General features: G+C 42.8%; 1 protein-coding gene and 1 long non-coding RNA gene across 2 annotated transcripts in view; both read right to left on the bottom strand.

Annotated features, from left to right (window-relative positions):
• The window catches only part of LOC144476760 (uncharacterized), a 211,341-nt gene extending 207,445 nt beyond the window's left edge, over positions 1-3,896 (bottom strand). The window contains exon 1 of the mRNA XM_078193950.1: positions 1,544-3,896. Within this exon, the coding sequence (XP_078050076.1) occupies positions 1,544-2,822 (1,279 nt within the window). The 5' untranslated portion in view covers positions 2,823-3,896. The remainder of the gene's footprint in view (positions 1-1,543) is intronic.
• Positions 3,897-3,969: 73 nt separating this feature from the next.
• Positions 3,970-16,426, bottom strand: part of LOC144477109 (uncharacterized) — a 131,872-nt gene continuing 119,415 nt past the window's right edge. The window contains exon 3 of the long non-coding RNA XR_013495135.1: positions 3,970-6,929. This is a non-coding gene — a long non-coding RNA (uncharacterized LOC144477109). The remainder of the gene's footprint in view (positions 6,930-16,426) is intronic.

Below are 16,426 nucleotides of genomic sequence, written 5' to 3'. Positions count from 1 at the left end.
TTTTGGCTATCGTGGAGTTGTTAATTAATGGACTGCGGATTTCTATGGAAAATAAACATTGGCTGCATCGATTACGAGAGCTGACCTTTCTTTCATACTTTAATTATCTTATTGACTCAAAGAATAATGCAACGGATTGTTTCTAAATTCTTGAAACGTATCCACTTGTTTGACGAATTAATTTTTCCCAGAAAGAGGTATAAAATCCGCAGTTTATTAATTAAACACGAACGAAATACGAATAAACTAAAAACGTTCGCGTCTTATTTTTCCCCCCTCTTAATTTAAACAAATGCTGCCAAGAGCAAGAACACAGTAACATCCGACAGTAAAAGAATATACAGAGAACAGCTGGTCGAGTGTTGATTCGAGAAACAAATGTTCTAGACACACTTGCGTATAGGTCTAGAAATTTGAATTCAAGAATACCTCGCCTTTACGAGCAACCCTGGCGATAATGGTCAAGAGAACCATTGAAGCATCGAGGAAAACCGTGTGGCACATCCACACGCAACGCATACAGAACGTTTATGAATTTATAACGACGGAGTTGAATGACAATTGGTTCGGACGGAGTCCCCGTTCATTCTTTGTTCGGATCGCGCGAGCCTCGACCGAACCCGCGAAACAGACGCGAGCCGCGTTTAAACAAAATGTATCCCCGTAAACTGCGCGGCCTAATCTATCCTTCATCGCCTCGAGATCGCGGATCATTTGTATTATTTCTATCGCCGCTGTACCCTCGCTGGTCGATCAGCAAAAAAGAGACACCTATGCAAACGGAAAAACCTCGCTCCGCGAAAGGTTTAGATCGCGCGCGAGTTTACGAGCTAATGAATCGTTCGACACCTCGTTGGACAGCGCGGAATGTTTCTATTTTTCGCGATGTCGCTGTTCCGCGAACGATCGATTAACAAAAACGCGAATGAGCAAGCGATTTCATGCGGACGGAACACTTCGCTTCGAAAGGTTTAAACGTCGCGCGAGTTCGCAAGCTAAGCATTTCTACTTTGTCGGTTGTTGCTCTATCTCGACTGATCAATTAACAAAAAAAAAAAAGACAAAACGCGAAGAAGCAAGCGGCACGACGGAAACAGAAACTTCCGTACCGAAAGGAATAAACCGCGCGCGCGTTGGCAAGCTAATCGGTCCCTTTATCACTTACAAATCGCAGGGTTTTTTCATTTTTTTTTTTCGTCCTGCGACGCTGTACCTCGAATCATCGATTAAGAAACAGGGAGTAAAACGAAGTCCCGCGTCTATCTACGGAAAAATAAGAGAAAAACTGTGTGTGCAAGCGACGTCAATCTTGAACATCGATCAAACCTGAATCGAGGCATGCGGATGTGCGAGCCCAACAAAACGAAAAGGGTCAATCGTTCCAGTGGCAGTGGCGAGATCGCGCGCGCGCGCGCTCGCTCGCGCGACCGTGATCGCACAGAGGCTCGGAATTTCGTCCGATCTTGGGCTCGCGGTTGCTCGCGTTTAGTCGCTGCCTTAACGCTCTTAATTAACAAAATAAAGATGATTCGCGTGTACTCACTGTAGTCGGACGTGTGATCGTTGGATCCGTTGACCGTGCCGTCCGGCAGGATCTGTAGATGCCGATTCTTGATGTACATCTGGATCTTTCGGGACGCGCCGGTGATGTGGGACAAATTGGCCGATCGTTCAGCTCTGACGCCGGTGTCGCCCATTAAATCAACCGGCGCGGCACTCACTGCACTAATAACCGTGCCGATCGCCAGGACACTCAATCCGGTGCTGCTCGTTTTCGCACTGCCGTTGAACACACTCGATTTACGGAGACCGCACTGGCCGAACGCGACGAGGAACAGGAGAAAGGCCAACTGAAAGTACGAGGACCGGATGTTCGTGCACTCGCGTCTCTTCTTCTTCTTCTTCTTCTTCCTCGTTCTGGCCCGGGAACACCTCGCGGGCTCTTGGTCGTCTCCGCGGTCTTGGCGATCGGTCTCCTCGACCTTGGTTACGCGCGACACGCGTCTCCAGGAATTCGCCCCGTCCGCTTCTTCTTCCTCCTCCTCCTCCTCCTCCTTCCGCGCGTTCCTCTCTTCGGGAGCCAAGGATGGAAGCGTGCCGGTCGAGACGAGCTTTTCATAGGTCCGGCCCGTCCAAGCCCGAGGCTCGTTCGACTGACTAGAGAAGAGTGATTCCCCTATTCGGACAGGATCCGCGGCCCGAACCTGCGGCCAGTTCTCGGCCGAGAAGTCGCGTTTCGAGCAGCAGTGGCACCCTCGTTCACCGTCCCGCGAATCGCCGACATCGTTGTCGCGTGTCCTCGACGGACCCCTCGGATATCTACGGCTCGGCCTCGTGTCCTTCACCGGGGACACGCTCCTGTGGCCCTGGAGCTCGTCGACGGCGACGGCGACGGCGACAGCGACGGCGACGGTGGTGGTGGTGGCGGTGTCGCGCAACCGGCACTCCAATTGTTCCGGACAGGAAACATTCCGGCCAAGGTCTTTGGGACGGCGAGCTTCCGGCTCGTCGTCGGCCTCCTTGGAAGGCTCGAGCCTGCTGCTGCTGCGGGGCTGCTGCTCGGTCTCTCGGGATCCTCTGAATCCGGAGGGGACTCGCCGCGAGACGAGGCCGGAGGAGCAACGATGCGGCCGGCAGTTCACGGGTCCATCCTCGGTCGGATTGATCGGCGGTAGTCGGCGTACGATGGACGGTCGAACGAGTCTATTTTCGCGGCGCAGGGAAGACTCGGCGGAAGCTAAGGTTACGATCGGTATCGGGCAGACGGCACGGTAATCACAGTGCAGCACCCTTGGCCCGCCCGTGTCGATCTCAGCGGGCATGACGGTCTCATCCACACTCCTTTCCGAGCCCTCCTTCCGATCTACACGGCACCGTCTTCTTCTTCTTCTTCTTCTTCTTCTTCTTCCTCTTCTTCTTGTTGTTCGTTCCTTAATATCTCGTTCACTTTCCTCGGCCGTCGTTCGTTTTGCTCGTTCCTCGACTAGCTCGTTCCACTTCCTCCTCTTCCTCCTCCTCTTCTTCTTCGTCTTTGTTTTCGTCGTCGCCGTGGTCGCGCGCGTTCCTTCCAATGATTTCGATCTTGTTTCGCTGGTTGCGTCCACACGTTCGCCCCCCGATGAATCAACAAAACCACGGCACGCGATTCCTCGATTGGTCGTGCAGACAGTCGCTGCTGGTAAGGTGGAGACTATGCTCTACAATGGGAGTCCACCTCATCCTCGGTTACATTCGTGCCACCGCGAGACACTGTTGTTGGACGGTTCCCGGTAGGCGACGAGGATGCGGCAGCTGGTCCGCTGTTACCGTCCATGTACAGCGCTTTCGGTACTCTCGCATTATTGCTGACCGCCTCGGCAGCCCCTCCGATCGCGACTAACCGTCCGATCCTCCTCGTCCGATTTTCCGACGACGACAACCGCTCTCGCTCGGCGTCCGCTTGGTCAAACCGCGAATCGTGATCGCGCCAGTCAGAACGGCTTGTTTGCGAAAATAGGAAACCACGGAATTGGTTTACGAGGTAGCATCGAGGCGACGTTCGATGGATCCTGAATGCAAACGAGCGACCGGATCGCCGTCGACTTCCTGTTGCCCGGTGGTATCTCGCCGATGGTACTCGTCGCAACCGCGAACGATCCTTGACGAGGATCGGCCGCGACAATTCGGTATCGGCTAGGACGACGGCATTAGCGACATAGGAGGCGAGAGGATCGTTGCTCGTTCGCTTGCTCGTCTTTAATCGGTTTTGTTCAAGCACGCAGGTTGATGCTACCGATTACCTTCGTCGGCCTCGCTCTGTCCCTCTCTCTTAGTCCCTCTATCAATCGCAAGAACTTCTACCGACACGTTACTCGTACCGCCTTAACGGGTTTCGCTCTCTCTTTCTTTTTCCCTCTCTTCCCAGCATCACCGCCACCACCACCACCACCTCCTCCTCCTCCTCCTCCTCCTCCTCCTCCTCCTCCTGGTCGTATCCTCTTGTCTTTGTCTATATCACTGTTCCTCTTTCACTGACCGCCCTCCCCTCCCTCCCGGCAGCCGCGTGCCGTGGGAGCCGCGTATCCTTCCGGAGTCGCGGAGGGTCGTAATCACGCGCGGAGTTTCTTTCGCGAAAATATTCGCGGGTAGAATCACTGCCACCACTTCTCACCACTGACCGCGGACCACGTAGACGACATTCGCGAAAACCCGCGCTGCTGGCTTTCCGGCCGCCAGCGATTCTCCTTCTTCTTCTTCTTTTTCTTCTCCTCCTTCTTCTTCTTCCTCGCGCGAAACACACAGAACGACCTCCTCCAATTTGCTTGGCGAGAGAGGAGAACACGTTCGTCACCGCGATGGAAAACACCTTGCGATGCCCGTGTGGTACTGCGATGCTCCGCTGACAACCAACCACCGCGGCAGAGAGAGAGGAAGAGAAGAAGAGAGCCGCGCGGAGAGAGAGGACGAGGAGAGAGACCGGAGAGGACTATGTTCCGCTCCGAGCAGCTCTCCGTGTGACACTCGATCGGTTCGAAGCGGTGTCGACCGGGTGAACCGCCGCCGCGCCGCGCCGGTGGATCCCAACGATCCCGCACCCTCGGACGATTTCGCGAGACGATCGATCGGCGCCGACACCGATCAACCGGACGTGGGGAAGAAAAATGGGGCAACAACAGCGACAAGAACAACAATAACAACAACGACGACGACGACGAAGACGACGACGTGTGAACACTTGCGTGAAGAAAATTTGGCAAAACGATCACCGGTCGGTTACGATCGATCTTGACCCGAGCTTCTTTCTTTCTATTGGATTCCTCGGAACCAACGATCCAGTGCCGCGATCGCGATGTCTGTCGGTGTTGTTACGAGGTCGGGGGTAGTCCGGCAACTCCGGGGTTATCTGGTAGGTCGGATGGTGCCGGTGCGGCGTCCGAGAAACTACTGAACGAGTGCCGCGGTTCTCTTCTCCGGCTCGGTTCGGGCACGCTCTTCGGTTCGCTCTCGTAGAGAGATCGAACAGCAGACCGACACACCAGCACACGGGCCGGCAGCAGCCGAGAGTGAAACCAATACCAGCGCGCGGGGATCGACTCGACTCGCTACTCACACGGGCCCGCAGCATCCATCCCATCCCGCCTCGTAGTTGTAGTAGTAGCCGTCGTCCCGTTTCGTCCCGTTCCGCTTCATACCGTGTCGTCCCGGTTCCGTCCCATCCCAGAGCGACGCAGCACGCGACAGATCTGGATGCTCGCTCGCTCTCGTCCACTACCGCGCCACCACGACCACCACGCGCCTCTTCTTTTCCCTCTCTTCTTTCGCGCTGCTCTCCCCACCCTCCTTTCTACCTTCACCTCTCTCTCTCTTTCTTTCTCTCCCTTCTCTCTCTCACTCGCTCAATCTCTCTCTCTCTGTCTCCGTTTCTCTCTCTCTCTCTTTCTCCTTCCGGCCTCTCGTCCTCTCCTCTTCGTCGCGCGCGCTCTTTCCGCGTGTCTCTCGCTGCCTCTTCTTCTCTACCCTATTTCCTTTTCTCCTTCCCGCCGACTATGCTACTTCTCGCTACCACGGTCTACCTTGCCTTCCGTCTCGCTCCCTCGCGCCAACACTGTCTCTCCGTCCTTCCACCGGATCCTATATCTTTCTCGCTCCTTTTCCCTCTCTTTCTCTGTTCTCTCGTTACACCTCCTCTGTCTCACCTTTCTTCTTCTTCTTCGTCTCCTTCGCCTCTTCGTTTTCCTCTTTCCCGGTCAGTCCTGCCACTACTCCTCGGTGGCTCGTCAACGTGCTCCGTTCCCCCTACACTGCTCGTTCACTCGATCTTTTCGCCCCTTATTAACACCGATCCGGTGTCTCTCTTTCTCCCCTTCCCTTTTTCTCTCTCTCTCTCTCCCCCTCTCTCTTTCTTTCTTTCTTTCACGACCTCTTTCTCTCTTTCCCGTTCTTTCCCTATCTCCCTCTTCCCCCGTCTCTCTGTCTCTTCGCGTAGATCTCACCGGCACGCCCCTACTCCGTACACCAGTTCTCCAACCCCTCCTGTTTTTCGTCTATTTCCTCGAGGCGCGCTATTATTTTTCCCTGCCGCTCCTCGCGCGGCCGCTAGGAAGCCGCCGATCCCTCCTCGATAAAAGGAGTCCGCGATCTAGAGAAAGAGGAAGCGCGGTTAACAAGGCCACGAAGGACGCACGCGAACACCTGCAAACCCGCGAACAGATAGAGCGTTCGGAAATCGCGACTTCTCCACACGCGCACGCGTCGCGACTTCTTCTACTCTGTCTTCGGCGTCACCTACAACCACTTCGACTTCTATTCTTCCTCGACTGTCTTCTTTCCTTTACCGTTCCGTTGCCGTATGGTTTGGTCAGGTCTTGTTTCTTATCCTCTCAACCTTCCCGGATGTATATTTCCAACGTTCTTCTTCTTAATTATTTTCTCGTTTGTATTTTTCTTTATGCTCTTCTTCGCACGCCTTTCTTCTCACTTTCTCTAACGATTATTCTTGCGAATTCTTCGTACGTTCTTCTTTTTATTTTTCTAACCTTCCTGCTCGTATTTTCCAAAGTTCTTGTACTTATATTTTCCAACGTTCCTCTCGCTTTCTTTCTGTTCTCTTCTCTGCACCTTTCCTTACGTTCTTCTTCGTTTCTCGTACGTTTCTCTCTGTTGTCTCTCTTGGGTGCTGCGCGTATTCTTCTGCGACGTTCCTCTTTGTCTTCGTGCCCGTCTTCCTGCACCAGCCTCGGTTCCTTTTCTTCCGGCTACCCTCGCCGGCACTGTTTCGGCCCAACGGGATGGTCTCGTGGCGTGTCCGTTCACGCCAACCTGCAACGCAAATCCAGGGGGCCGCGATCGGCCGCGTCGCGCTTGAGTTCTCGTTTTCTTCGGCTCCTTCGTTTCCTTTTCATTCTTCCTTAGACACGAGCGAAAGCTCTATCGAGGTCAGCCGAGCGTACCTGTAAACAGTAACAAGGTCGTCCCTTAAATCTGTGCCGTTGGAATGTTTCCGCGTTCGCTGCCTCCCGCGCTATTTCCACGATAGGATCGGAGATGCTAAACATCGGAGAATACAGAGATGCTGTTCGACGCTTCGCCGGCTTTACGACTCTATTATGGTCATTTCGGTGTTCCCGTCTCGTAAACAACGAGAGGATCGAATGGTTCGGTGGAATCACGGTTATCCGGGACGATTGAATGGATCCGAGTATTTGGATAACAGAACAATTAGTTAATTGAGGCAATAGATTGAGTTTTTACTAGTTTATACAGCAAATAGTGTTGTCGTTTGCAAAGTACTTTCATTTTTTTGACAAAATTTTGTTCCGTAAGCCTGTCAGAGATTATTATTCTCTTAATTAATAAACATATATGAACGAGATGAATTAGTTACCAAAAGTCTTATATCCAATTGCTGAACAACTCAACACATAGAAACCTTAACCCTTTATATAACAAAATGTATTTCATGCATTACGCTTTTAACAATTTTTGAAATCTAAATTTTCATAGTAGAAATATTATTTTGGACCGTGATCTAACTATTTTAGCGGTGCCTCAGAGTCACCACTCGAGTGCAAAGGGTTAATGTAATACAATCTACCAACTCCAACGAAAACCTTTTAAATATATAATAGAGTATATTCATTGTCTGTAAAAATCCATAAATTACCATCATCAATGAAATTGAAATTACAATTAGTGAACTAAATACAGGGATGATTCAATATTTTCCGAAGAAATAACAGGAGTTCTGCGAGCACAAGATTTTAAGGACACCAGAGAAATGTTAAGAAACCTTTTTATTTCAAGGATTAAAAAAATCGTCTTTTATTTTCTGTTGAATATAACTTTTCAAACATTAACTGGATGATAAACAATTCAGATATCATAAATTCGGATAACAGAGAGCCTATCGTATTTATATCACGGAACTTGTTAAGTGTCAGAAATAATTATGTTTTACAATATTCAAGTAATACGAAATTGGAAATGTTGGATGGTGAATGAATTTGGAATTTAAAATCTTTCATATTACGGTGACATTTTCATCACATTGTAGAAGAAGAGCATTCTCGCGATAATGGTCTCTTAGTGGGACGCTATGAACTCCGCATAACTGATGGCAAATTGTTACGTCACATCGATATCAACATTGTTATCGTTACTTCCTAGAGATGTTTACTGGAAACATATTTAGATAACATGTGTGTTTTAGCACGATCCCGGCCCTATCCGTAGCACGATCAGAACAGAATTTTAGCATCGAATATTTCGAAAAGTAAAACCTACGACGCGCGCACGTGTATTCAATATTATTAGACTGTTACGCATGCGAATGCATTACCTAGGTTTAACCCTTAATTAGGCGCATGGGGTCAGGGCCACAGGGTTACAGTAAGTATTTACCATTAAGTTTTATTCCTTTTTGATACTCCTTTCCCAATGTTTTTTTGGAGTTATTTAAGACTCCATGCGCCTAATTGGGTGATTTTCTTAATGCGCCTAATTAAGGGTTAATCGTTGAAATAATCTTATGATGTAGTCAAGTTTCAGCACAGCTAACATTGAACTGGGCTATATTAATATGCATACCCGTTCCTTAATTAACGCGTCACTTTTTACGCGATTAATTGTAACTAATTTATTTTATAATATAATGTGTAATTAATTTATGCGACTTGAATTCGCGCTGCCAATAAATCTTTGTAAAGTTCTTAAATTAGGGAATTGGAAAATGCTGTTATAGGCATTTATCGAAATTTTCAACGAGCCTTCGAATTTCAACAAAATTTAATGAAATTGCAATGTTAATCGGTTGCAACGAGTATCGGCTAAATGCAAACTTAGCAAATGAAAATGTTGATTTAGTAATTTCATTAACAAGGAAAATAAAGTCAAACTTCAGAATATATTAAGCGACGAAACGTTGAGTTTCACTAATTAATACGACAAGGTCGATTGTTTTAAATAAAAGTAGCGACAGTGAAATGCCATAATTATTTTTGGTTAAACTGTGTGAAATGAATATGTATTTATAAAACTTATAGCAGCTTCTATTCGCAATATTTTCGTTTTTATACTCGCAGACTGTGTTTTTGCTTGATTTTTATTAAAATAAAATGTAAAATAAATACTACGTGGCATACTATTTGTAAACCGAGGTACAGATGCGTATTATTCACACCATTTTACAACAATGTCCAAAATGTATTTATAAAAACTTCGTAGAATTTCTATCAGAGATTCGTGAAGAAATTTCTGATAAAAATATGCTTACAATATCAGGGATTTCAGGTAAAGAGAATTAGTCGTTTCGATTGGCACGGTAGTTTCAGTGTTAAGAAATTAGGGTCACGAGGCATGACCAACATTACAGACGTTGAACTATTCTCGTCGTTCAAATGGTGTGGTATACTATTGACCCTGCATCGCGACCTATCCTCATCGGAAACAGGAACTCCCAGCCTACAAACTTTAGACAGGAAGGCGACATTCCGCGCGCATTACACCTCTAACTGTCGAAGATTTCAAATCCGACCTTCTGTGCGCAGATCCTAGAATTAATATTTATATGTCCGTCAAGTTCAATTAACACGTATTCGCCCGCATAACGAAAATTAGTCATTTCGCAAACGATAGCGAAATGTCGAAAATTTCTCGTTTGTATATTACAGAAAACAATTGATTTTTGTTCTTTGAATTCTAAATAAATGAAATTCTAATTTTTACCGAACAGAGATAATTATAACCATTACTGAAAGATATATGATTTTTAACTAGTTACGTTATTTTTATATAGACCATGTAATTTCTACAGATGGTGTTAAAGAGTGTGAATGACGATGCAAAAAATTACCGGACGAATATGTGTTAACCCTTTGCGCTCGAGCGGCGACACTGAGACACCACTAAAATTGTTATTCCACGTTTCAAAATAATTTGTATACATGTTATCAGAGTTCAGATCTAAAAAATGGTTAAACATCTGACTTTGTATGAATCGCAAGATTAAATTTCATATGCATATAGCAAACTTCAATAGAATAAATAGAGATATTGTAAATCAGAAAAATTGTTTTAGATGTACAATTAAAATGGCTTCGAGTGCAAAGGGTTAGTGTAAATCTCACTAAGCTTCTCTATGCAGCGTTGTTAGTCAGTTAAGTAGTTTGTGACGTTTTTAATCTGATCCATAGAACATGACTGGATATTTTTATTATACATTATTATTATTATATATTTCATATATATTAGCATTGCAGACGATGCATTAATATCACTAAGAAAAGAAATAAATGTCTATACAGTTTCTATATTTTGCAATTAACGAAGACTATTTTTATTTTGCATACAAACCTGCGGTCTAATCATAAAGTACCTTTTCATTATAAAGTTTAAACATTGGAAGTTTCATTCAGCGACAGATAGGCATGTGATCAAATTTGATATATGTATACTGACTAACCTAAGCGAATTTCAATAATCTAGTTTTGTTTAATAGGTGCCAATTACTATAAAAATCAATCAAATCTCAAGTAGATATTCAAGTAGATAATAACAAAAATTTAAGTACATAACCCTGAAGTGAGTGCAGGTAATCCAACTATAACACAACAAGACATCCTATAACACTGATCTGCTTTAACACAATGGGTTAAATTGTGGGAACCCCTTTATAACATTGCAACCACTAAATAATAATATTTCTGCACCACTGAATAATGTGGCGTTTGTTGAACATATTCAAAAACTTATTTGTCATAACATATTGACGGGAATGAATAATAAACTATAGCACCCTTATGCTGAAAGAAGTAGACAATTCTACAGGCAGTTGCAAAATTGTCTATCTCCGTACCACAAAATCAACAGTCACCTTGTAGGAACTAGCAAACAAACAAATATTTATAATAAATTTTTTAAAGAGAACAGGAGGCGCAAAACTTCTAAATGAAGGAGGATGTTCAGAAAGTGATGGTGATATCGTAGTGAAGAAGATGAAATTTATTAAATTGAGGTTACAATAAATGAAACTAATATTTTCTGTTCTTTTCTTGATTTCTGTTATACGCACATTTATATTTTAAATTCAAATTAAGTTGAGAATTAATTCACCCTTTTTATACTGACTATGGGTCTCATACATATAACACGGTTTCACACCACGCGGCATTTTTTAGGGACTTATCTACCAGGTTATAGGAGGTTTACCTGTACTTTCGGATTTGGAAAATTTACTTAGCACGTTACGGAGATTCAAAACTATTATAAACAATATCCGAGACTTGAAAATTAAAATTTTGTAACAGTTATCTTTGTCGAAGCACTACTTATAGGGGGTTCGAATCTTTCTCGCAAAGGTTCCAGTATATTTGCAAGTACTGTGTTCCTTTGTCAAACTATTTGCAAGGAGAACTTGCCATAGAAGTTCAAGTATATTTAAAAGTACTGTCCAGTTTCGTCAAAGTACATATAATGAGTTCGAATCTTCTCATAGAGGTTCGAAAATACTTAAAAGTACTGTACTCTTTTGTCAAAGTACTTATAAAGGGTTTGAATCTTCTCATAGAGGTTCGAGTATACAAAATTGCTGTGCTCTGTTGTCAAAGTACTTGTAAGAACTTCGAATCCCCTCATACAGATTCGAGTATATTTGCAAGTACAGTGTTTCGTCAAAGACCAGCATGGCTTACACCATACTTGATCCGGTCCCTAGCAACAAGCCAGCAGCTCTCTCAGTATCGCGTTAACAATAACGCAAGAATGTGGATCACCGTGGCGCCTCCTAATCTCCAAACCCGAAATCTGGTTCCATCCTCGGTCTATCAGCATGCACCGCTCCATTTCGTCATTTTTCCTGTCGCCGGCCGAGCTCTCGTATTCTCCCGTATTTACGAGGCGTTCTCGGTTAAGTGCGCTCTAAGTGACCCGGGGCCGGTTGAAGTCGGTTTAAGTGAGTCACAGGTGATCGGCGACGAGGCGAAGCACCGCGGCGCGCCGCACCCGACAATGGACAAACTGTCGTCGCTCGCGCGTAGAACTATCTCCACTTTTCGCCTCGATCACGAGAAATCCTGTGCAACCGAGTATCCACTATCTGCTATCGGCGGACCGCCGAAGTCGTACGAGATGTTCGACAACGGTAGAAATTTGACGCTTCCAGAAAACGTCGAGGACCCGGCCGGGGGATGCCGCGGCGCGATCCTCTCGATGAAGGGTATCTTCTCTTTATCTTTGTACACGGCCGGGAAGCCGCTTGTACGCTGTCCTACCAGATGAGATAGTTTTCCACGAAAAGGTCGCTATTAACGCGGCTCGGAACGCATACCCAACCACGTGATCCCTTTTCTTTCTTTGCTTCTTTACGAGCCGAAACTGTCACGGCCATTCGGCACTTTGAAATCTCTCGCGCGATTCGCGGCGACTTATTTTCACAGAAAGAGTTAACTACCGCGCGACTTGGCGGCCCTTTTTGCAGAATTCGGGGATCTAGATTGTAATAGACTGTCGCAGATTATTTGCTAATGTCGAAGAAAAGTTTATTTAATTTTCTTTTTTATTCTTGGATAACTAATGGACGAATTTTATAGATTTTCGATCTTGATCTTTTCAACGATTTTAAAGAGGAACGTCGAATTCTTTTTGCTTTTATAGTCGTGCCTGTTCTAAGAATAAATTAATATATTTTACATGCAATGATTTCATTGTATGACATTAACATTCATACTGGAATACAGTGAACTAAAAGCAGGTATTAATATATTTAAACATAATAATAATATTTAACCTTTTGTACTCGAAACTATTGCAACTGTAAATTAAAAACATTTCCTCCGACCCACAATATTTTCATTTGATATTATTTATGATTATTATGCTTACAAATTTAAGTCTATCGATCTATGCAATAATTCCACTTTTAATGGTGTTTGGATAAAAGCTTTGATACTGTGAAGATCATTTTGGTTATAGAAATTTCAAGTAGACGCTTTAGCGTCGCCATTTTCATACAAGGGATTCATAATGTTAATCGATGTTTTACTCCGTTTTCTTGTAACTTTGAGGGCCTAGACATTGCGACTACAAAAGCCCAGTCAATTTTGTACAATTAGTCGGACGCCACGATGTACAGTAAATCCATAAAATCTTGTTCCATCGTTTACGACTTTCCAAATGGAAATGGAAACAGATTTTAATTAGTGGAAACATCATAAAACGAGCCTAGGGTAAAAGTCGGAAAATTAGGGTTTAAATATGCTATAAATAAGAGTGTTCAGTGTCGTTTCGTTGAATAGTATCTGTCAATGATCTTAATGTAGACTAATGGGTATATGGGATAAACGATTAAGCATAGTAAATAGATTTTTCCGAAGTTTTGAGCAGTCTTCCATTTTAAACCATAGGATCTTTGTCCTCTATAATATATTAAATTAGAAACATATTCTTGAGTGTAGTAAACTTTGTTAATATAAGATAAGAATGTATATCACGTCAATGAAAATATTAGTGTCATTGTTTTCTAATTTATTTATTATTTCTTTATTTTATCTATCTTTTTATTTCACGCATGCACTGAATAAAACAATGCGTTATGTTCTTCGTTATAATATGTACATTCAATTTAATAACTACCCTTATAGTACCCTTAAGTACTGTATTTGAGAAGAACTATTTTGAATTTAGAGTTAAAGTGGTTTCAACACAAAGGGTTAATAACATCGCTAATCATTAAAAGAAATATTGTATAGAAATTTAACCAATAAATAGTAGCGTTTTTCTGTGTTGTCATCTATAGAAAAATTTGGACAATCTAATCATGAAAAACATAAAGAAAAACAAGAATAGTTTTCAAGTTATTAGTAGAATAATAGTGAAGTATTTAAAAATGCATATTCCCTTTATTGCATCGATATATTATATCAATTATATGAATTGATATACATTACACATTTATGATAAAAATAATTAGCTGAAGTCCAACGGTATAATAATACCAGGCCGATCGCTCTATTATTTTAGAGCCATTAAAATTCTTAAGCGAAGAAACATATCGAATGGAACTGATACGTAAAATTTGCACCCCGTAGAAGGAAGCACGGTATAATTATCTAATTTTTCATTTAGCGCGATACGTATCAAAAGGGTTCTGGTCTTATTGGCGGAATTGAAAAATATTATTACTCAGTAACCTGGTTAAGCCCGCGGTACGAATCGCGGTATAATATACTATTAATTCGTTGCATGTAACACCGATCGATCCTCATCTGGCGCTCATTTATAGTGAATCGTACACGTGGCAATTTCAGTCAAATTAATGTCGCGACCAACAGAAACGATCGGATTAAGCCGGCTTGACGCGAATGTTTAAAACGTGCCGCTTGGCGGTGGACGCCGGCAAGACTGGCCCAGTAATGATACTTCATCAATTCTACGCTGACGTGTCAATTATTCACGTGAACATCCGTCGGTAGAGAAGTTGCGGTATCCCACGAAAATATTAAGCTTCGAGTGGCGCACGAAATTATAAACCACCGATACTCCATCACTGATTACTTAAGGCTACCGATTGCAATTAGTCAGATTACTCCCGAAGATAACCGATTGTTTCGCGCGACCGATATATCCCATTGTTGCACAATTAAACCGTGCAATTATACGGTGGCCTGGCCGGGCTATTATGCTCGAAAGATTTTGCCAGAAAATATGCGAAACTCTTCGGTAATAAAAATGTGCAGTAATTTGTTTGTGTAAGAACTACGGTGACTACTATTAATATTTCGACAATTTTTGAATCACGACAGCTTGCTTAGAATTGAACTGAATGACTCGAAGTTCTTGTTAATGATAAAGGAATCAAACTACTAGGCAATTACTGGAACGCTTTTTTAAATTTTGTTAATGGTTTAGAATGATAACAGAAAATAAATAGTCCCGTTTTTTAACCTTTTTTTTATCTAAGTCTATAGACCCCGGCAATTTTATAGACCTCGGCAATTTAAATGTACAAATCTTTTAAAAAGCGTCAAATCTTGTTTCATATTCAATCGATTGAATTTTATATTTTCTTAAAATATAGTCTTCTACTTTCAACAATCTTTCCCGGAATATAATCAGTTTAATTACTAAAAAATGCTATTACAACTTTATAATTAACCCGTCAGAATACATATTTTTATTTCAATACGATAATCGTGTTACCCTCTGGACATTAAATATTTTCAAGTACAACTTCGTATGTTCGCTAAACTAGTTTTGCAATCTATAACTTCCTCGTAAACGAAGATCAAGAAGATCTAATGAACGTCGTAAAAGAAGCTATTATCGAAGTTCGTAGTACAGTAAATAATGTTTACAGTTAACGTGCTTTGGGTAATTCATAACGTGTTAAACGAACGTGAAATCGATTCAGGTTGGGAGTAAATTGACCAGAAAATAACTCCTCCGTTTTTTAATCATCGCACAGTAATGGAAACTAGCGAGATTAGAAATTAAATACTCGTACTTCGCATTAGCGATTAAAAGCCGACGATTTATACCAGCTTAAAGTAACTTAATATACCGGTCCTATAAATACATATTCGAGGCGAAATTCAGCCGGTGGGCGTAAATATACGTTCGTCTAGCTTGATAGATAAGCCGGGTGGGTTGTCTAGACCCGTCTTAATGTTACCATTTAATCAACGAATACTATGGAATCGACGCGGGCGAATGAAATTGCTCAGCATCGAGAAATTGCAGTTCACGTGTCTACAAGCTTTACACCGCGAACCAAACGTCCATTCATAAATTAAGAGTTAAATGTTCCCACCTACGCCACCGCCTAGCACCACGAATCCCGCTACGCAGGAATTTATTGTTCGAACATCGAACACCGTGTATCAATGGTAAAAATGAAAAACTTGAAACCAGCCGAGATGAAATTTTTCAGAAAATTATACTGTTCTTTCGTAGTTTCGGAAAAAATTCACATTTTCAAATTACACATTTTTTTTTTTTATAAAAATGGTTGGCTTGAAAACAGAACTGGATAAATATTGGAGGAATTTCAGAATATCTTTGTATTATGTATATTGATTAAAATTATTAAAAGAGGAACGAGATTATATATATGATATTGTAATATTACATGTATAAGTCAATGTTTTATCAATATATGCCCTTAAATGTTTTATTAAAAAATTATAAATAGTAATAGAAAATGATAATGAACACAATATATTGTATTATAATAATAGAATGTATTACGTACGTAACAGTATATTATATAAATTAATTGTAAGAAACGTAAGTCAGACGAAGATCTAAAAAATCTCAAAAATATCAGTAATAATGAAATTCTTAGAAACTGCTTCAATAAATATTCTCAATTTAAAATCGATCCATTAAAAGTTCTATATAAAAAAATTCTTTCAGAACGTTCATAAAAAAAAGTTCCAATAAAACAAATAAAACA

The sequence above is a fragment of the Augochlora pura genome, chromosome 11 (genome assembly GCF_028453695.1).
Source record: "Augochlora pura isolate Apur16 chromosome 11, APUR_v2.2.1, whole genome shotgun sequence".
Classification (NCBI taxonomy): Eukaryota; Metazoa; Arthropoda; class Insecta; order Hymenoptera; family Halictidae; genus Augochlora; species Augochlora pura.
Note: the sequence above shows the minus strand (reverse complement) of the source record. Positions and strands in the feature narration are given on the sequence as shown.